This window comes from Phallusia mammillata, chromosome 2 (assembly GCF_965637545.1).
Source record: "Phallusia mammillata chromosome 2, kaPhaMamm4.hap1.1, whole genome shotgun sequence".
Taxonomy (NCBI): Eukaryota; Metazoa; Chordata; class Ascidiacea; order Phlebobranchia; family Ascidiidae; genus Phallusia; species Phallusia mammillata.
This window is the reverse complement of record NC_137253.1, coordinates 15,747,627-15,753,626: the sequence shown is the minus strand read 5'-3', so window position 1 is coordinate 15,753,626 and position 6,000 is coordinate 15,747,627. Positions and strand designations below refer to the sequence as shown.

General features: G+C 35.8%; 1 protein-coding gene across 1 annotated transcript; it reads right to left on the bottom strand.

Moving 5' to 3' along the window:
* Positions 1–220: 220 nt before the first annotated feature.
* Positions 221–4,480, bottom strand: LOC145213063 (organic cation transporter protein-like). Its single transcript, XM_080081305.1, has 10 exons — positions 4,255–4,480; positions 3,167–3,260; positions 2,687–2,778; positions 2,476–2,579; positions 1,890–2,044; positions 1,586–1,754; positions 1,285–1,521; positions 953–1,167; positions 536–718; positions 221–363 (listed from the first exon to the last, which is right to left on the bottom strand). The coding sequence occupies exons 1-10, from the start codon at positions 4,417–4,419 to the stop codon at positions 221–223; spliced, it is 1,557 nt and encodes a 518-aa protein (XP_079937431.1). The 5' UTR covers positions 4,420–4,480.
* Between the last annotated feature and the right edge of the window lie 1,520 nt (positions 4,481–6,000).

The following is a 6,000-nucleotide window of genomic DNA, read 5'->3' as shown; positions in this document are numbered from 1 at the left end:
ACGAATGCAATTTTTATGATAGTTAGGAAAACGCATGCGTGATTTTTAATATGGTGTCTCAAAACGTTTTTTATTTATTCCTATTTAATCATTTGCGGTTTCTTGCGATTTCAAATGAACGAAAGTTTGCAAAGTTTAATAAAAAAATAAATTAGTCGTCATCTAAATACACAGCATCTAAATAAATACATGGTTAAATACATTACACTCAGCTGAAAAATTATCTGCCGAGATTTTTTGCTTCCTCAATCGTTTGCGGCAGTTTTGCTTTTGTTGTTTCAGGCAACGAGAGATACGAAAGTGCAGAAATGAAAACGACCACTGCGATGCCAATAGATGCCGCTAGTGCGTAGCCATTCTCATCTAAAACAATAAAAAACGCATTTGTTTAAAAAACCATGCGTTGCGTAAAAAACTAAAGTAAAAGAAACTTATTTTTTATCGTAGAAACTTGTTTTTACTTAAAACGCATCCAATAAACGAATAAACTTTCATTCAATCGCAGATTATTTTAACTTTAAATTATTTCATTTACTTGCGTATATGACGAATGGTGACATAATGCTTCCAACGCGAGACACGGCAGATGACAAAGCTAGCACAGAGGTTCGAATATTGGTGGGAAATAGCTCCTGAGTGAAGAGGAAGATTACACAATATGCCACTGCTACAGAGAGTTTTGCCAGCATTGTTGTGACCATTGCGAAGGTTCCATTCCCTATAAAAGCACATGCAAATTTCAAACAAAAAACACGTGACTTCAAGGAGATGTGACAACGTGAAGTAACAAGGTTAGTATTGATGACAAAATACCAAATTTAACGAAATTGATTTCCATTTATTTTTCAAAATGTGTGTAACTACTGATAATTTTAGACCAGTTTTTCTGTACAATTTAAAAAAACCTTTGACGTTCATGAGAGAACTAAAACTTGATTCTAAGCAAACTCACATTTTTCCAGGAATGGAATCGTGATTACTGCTATACTCGCAATGATCATAAAACCCATATAACACTTTCGTCTTCCCAGACGTGAGACAAGGAAATAAAATATAAATCCAGCCAAGACTTCTGTAAGGGAACCATAGAAAACGTTGAGATATCGATTTCCACTTAAAGTGTCGTTGTTTAAGGTGGTAACGTAGTACGTTAATGATGTAATGCACCTGTAAAAGAAAGTGCCACAGGCCATAATAATCATGCCAGCTTAGGCATTTAACAAGTGTAAATTAAAAGTTTTGGGCCCGTTTTTAAATCATTAGCCATCAGAATATCACATTTACCATGAAAATATGACCACTAATAGCCGGATGATCAAACTCCATTCCTTGCTAAGTTGCACAAATGTCGACCATATGGTGGAAGCTGAAGTTTTTTTCGATTGTTGTTTTTCGATGAGCGATATTTGTGCATTAACGTCGATGCTTCGACCGTTGTACTTTGCAATTTTCTGCAACACCTTTTCAGCTTTGTCCCTTTGACCAGTGGCAAGCAACCACGATGGGGTTTCGTCGATTAACCTAAGTTCATGATATCGAATTAGAAACTAATTTTTGAATTATTATAAAAACGAAAGTATCTGACCAGTAGTAGGGAATGTAGATAAATCCAATAAGTCCACTAAACACAAGAAACCATCTCCAGCTTGTAAATAAGTAATTTAATAGGGAAAGAATCACATAACCGATAGCGAAGCCCATTTCGCAACAGAAGTAATTCAAACCTCTTTTTTCGTAGGTTACGATTTCAGAACCTGCAAAGTATTTTGTTAAAGAATTATTCAAAATATAATCTAATGTAGCTCAAGCTTTGCAAACTTTAGTTTTTTAACTTATCTTCAATCATCTTAGGTCCTAAAAACAAAAATATAATCAAAGTATCTAATCACCAATAACAGCCGTAATTTCGAAGTTGGCGAAAGCGGTCATTCCGGAAAAGAATAGAATTGTAGCGTACACAGGAATGTTAGGTGAAAAACTTGTAATAAACGAAGTTATAAACTGCATCGCTGTGAAGAATAGAAAACCGAAACGACGCCCAAACCTAGAAAACAGTTAGTAATCAGTTGTTTAATTTCATTGAATAAACCTTTACAGCAGATTTTCATAAAGTTTGAGTCGCCTAAAAACTAGTTTAGGTGCTTTTGTGGAAATAGCACAACTGTGTTTTGCAGCCTTTTGTATTTTCTATGACAATAATCGGTTGCGTAACAACAATTTTACAACTGTTAAGCTTGTTTTGTTGCCGGTAACCGACAATGCATCAAAACCGCCTCTAAGTTTGGAACAAAAGTTATTATTTGCAAACGTGACATTACATAATGCGGTAATTCACAAAAAAAGTGCTTTGAATATTTTCTGCAACGAGTTCTGATATGTTTATTTTTTCACTATAGTCAGTATAGTCAAATGATATATTTTGTTGCAGGTTTTACACTCGGCATAACATTGTTCTTGTGTATGTGTATTTGATACCTGTCGGAAACATATCCACCAAAAATGCCTCCAAACATTTTTCCTCCCAAGTACATTGAAGTCATCATCGGCTTTATCCACGCCTTGTCGCATACAAGTTGAAACTGCGTTGTTCAAAAATATTTGACTCTTAAAAAAAGACCCTTACAAGAGGAATTAGAGATTTACTATTATTATACAAATGCATCTTCTCATTTATTAACTTTTTTACCTTCGAAATCACGGTGTCGACATCACCTTCAAATCGAAACGAATCACATCGAACTAGCGTCTCAGTATCATTGTTGCTGCTGCTGTGAGTCGCTAAAGCCAAAATGCAAACTAAGACTTACTGTAAGTGTAGAAGGATAATATGTAGTTCACGAATGCGTATCGGCAACAATATATAAAGCGAATAAAGTATTGTCAATCTCGACAAATAAAACAAAAAATTCTGTTCAGATACAATAATGCAAAATTAACTGACGTTAATAAGAAATATAACAAAATAAAAAAAGTAGAAAGCGGCATGCTCGCCGTTCAGAGTTAGACCCTTTTGCCAAACACTTTTGCCATTATTATGTGGTTATAATAACGAAAAGAAGCAGAGCGGATACGTAGTGTAAGAAGGTATAAAATACCTGCAGGCGTGGAAATAAATGACTTTGTCAGCAAAAACTAAATCAACATAATAATATAATCTGCTTCTTACCAATGTTTGCAGAACTATTTTTAAACTGACACGCGTTTTGTTTCTGATCTGAACGATTATTTGAATGTCCGTAGGTCATTGCACTGACGTCGTCCTATAATGAACGAGGAAAAGACAGAATCTTTTTTTAAAAGAGACGGAAAGGAGACGTAGGCTACTTTGGTGCCTCGGCGTTTAGTTTATAACCTTAATTCTCATAATATGTTACGTTGTCGGGTTTTTGAGTGACTATTTTCAGTTTTTACTAGAGATGCACCGAATATTCGGTTTGCCGAATTTATTCGGCCGAATCGATCATTTTTGCAAAGATTCGGTTTCGGCCGAATTACCTGCGATTGGGCTGAAACCGAATCTTTTGCGAACACAAAATTAAAGCGTTAAACGTGTCTTTCTGATTAGTATGATGCCACGCAATCTTTCAAAATACACCATTAGGATAAATCGCGTCCCTTTTTATATTTTTCAAATACATTGTCATTGGCAGGTTGCCAATCATGCTTGAGGGAATTTCAAATCTCACAGAACTGAAATGAGGACGATACATCACTATTCTACACTAACTGCGTGAGAGATAACCATTTTTCATGTCAAATGCGTAGCGTACGACTCGCGTGACGTCATAAAACATTAGGTTGATTCGAGCGAATTTATTCCACAAAACCGATTCGGTTTCGGCCGAACCGATATTTAGCCGACATCACTAGTTTTCACCATCTCCTATTATGCGGCATAACTTTATGCTCCCATATTTAAATTTACTTAACTTGAGTTGAAATGCGCGCGGTTTGTAATTAATGCTTCCATTCACACTTTCACACTTAGCAGTTAATTAACACTGCAAACGAACCCAAGATTGGGCAATGCTATATGACGTCATAAGTGTCTGTCGTAACAATGCGTTTGTGTGGTATTGCAACACGTTTTGGGCGTGGTCGGCATTCTACAAATAAAGTTGAACTGGATGGAACTCGTTTTTGGGTTATCTCTAAACGCTGACTTGAGAAATGTTACGCACGTCGCACTTGTGTGAATAATTGCATACTAGTACGCGACAAACACATGTGAGAAAACTGATTAGGCCTACTTACCAGGGCACCTGAATTTACAATCGACAGGCAGTAGAAGTCTGGCGTGTGGTGTGTGAAAAAGAACTGGAAGGCGCTAAAGCAGTTTGGAATGGCACTAAATAGAAGCAATAACAATAGTCGCTTTTCGTATCTTCCGAATTCCATTTTTTTACTATCCTGTTCCATTTCCAGCTTTGTAATATAGACTAGCAAACAATAATTTTTTACTACGAATAAAGAATTTACAAACGTCACCCTGGTTAATATCAATAATTTCATTTACCATGAACATTTTTAATGTAGCATTTGTACCTTGTATGAAATGAGTTTAGGCCTGGTCTGGGATTTTATTTATTTGTTTAAATAAGTTAGTACAAAAGTTTGCGGACCATATACCCAAATTCAATAAGCTTGTTAACTTTCGAACGAAAAAAAGAAAAGCGAAGTTCATTACATTATCACACTCAAGAAAACAGCTTACAAAACAAATAAATGTTCCTTCTAGTAATGCCAAAAAACTTTCTTGCTCGTGCTACTCTACTAGTAATCCAGTTGGCTATGCTTCAACTGATGGAAAACAATTGACATCCAACAGTTTACTTTAGATCATTTAAAACAAGTTAATCGATTCTCAAAACAAACGTAATTTATTTAATTAAATAAAAGGACAGGCAATATTTTCCCTGGTAACTGCTATTATCATATTTCGTTTCCCATTGCCTATATATTTCCGTTTTACTTCGAGAAAATATCCATCAACTGTATGCTGACAACATAAGCACAATATGAGTTTTCGCATGAGCTTTTGGCATTTTAAACGTTTACTAAATAATACCAGGTTTGTTTCAAAACAGATTTCGTGACGCTACTTTTGGAATCACACCTGCTTTCACTATTCTTATTGTCACTTTCGCCAGTTAGAACAGTTATTAGGGATACTGTTTGAAACATAAGTCAGTCTTAATAGCGTTTAAAGGCAAACAAACGTGTATTAGTACGTGGCAACATTACTTCTCTTTCTAAGGTTCAGGACGCTGCTTTAACGGCTAGTCGGTAACTCATAAGAAAACCGGTAGCCCGGAAGTATCCTGGGTTCGAACCCCATGAACGACAAAGGGCAAATTTCAGTTCTCGGACTGCCTCTTGATTGTCGAAAAACACAATTAAAAAAAAAACCGGTAGCTACTCTTAAAACTTTTAAAAACAGTCACGATACAAATTTAGGCGCAAGTTGCAATTGGTTAAACGATAAAAACGAGACCAATTGACACCAAAAGTTTGTACAAAACCGGTAAAATTCTTCATGCACCGACCAAACACTAAACAAACATGCTGGATCGCAGTTACACCGTTTCTCGTTAAAAGAAAAAAACAATCCATAGGTTGTCCTTAAGGAAAAGGTTAGGGTGTGTGTAATTAGGGCAGTGCTCTTCAACCTTTTTAGTGGCACGGAACCCTCAAGGTGTTTTGTCAAACTTTGCGGAACCCCCATAAAATAATTTTAATGTAATACAAGTATCATAGAAAAAACAAGCATTTTTACTTAGCACACCCCAAGCGCAAAAGTTGACTTTAATTAAACGATTCACTGAACACGTTGCCATGTTACTTGGATCGGTCGTTTCTATATATATCTCGCAACTTAGCCAAAGTGTATCAAGACTGTGTTTATTACGTCACAATTGATCAATGGTGTAACCAAGGTCAACTAGCTCGTACAGGCGAGCATTGCTGTTCACAACAATAACATTATGAATCATTCATGTT

Excerpts from the sequence above, each read along its gene's own strand:
- LOC145213063 (XM_080081305.1), bottom strand. The coding sequence starts at position 4,419 with ATGGAACAGGATAGTAAAAAAATGGAATTCGGAAGATACGAAAAGCGA. Across the intron at positions 2,779-3,166 it reads AAATAGTTCTGCAAACATTG|CGACTCACAGCAGCAGCAAC; the intron begins GTAAGAAGCAGA and ends TTTTGGCTTTAG. Across the intron at positions 364-535 it reads ACCATTCGTCATATACGCAA|ATGAGAATGGCTACGCACTA; the intron begins GTAAATGAAATA and ends TTATTGTTTTAG.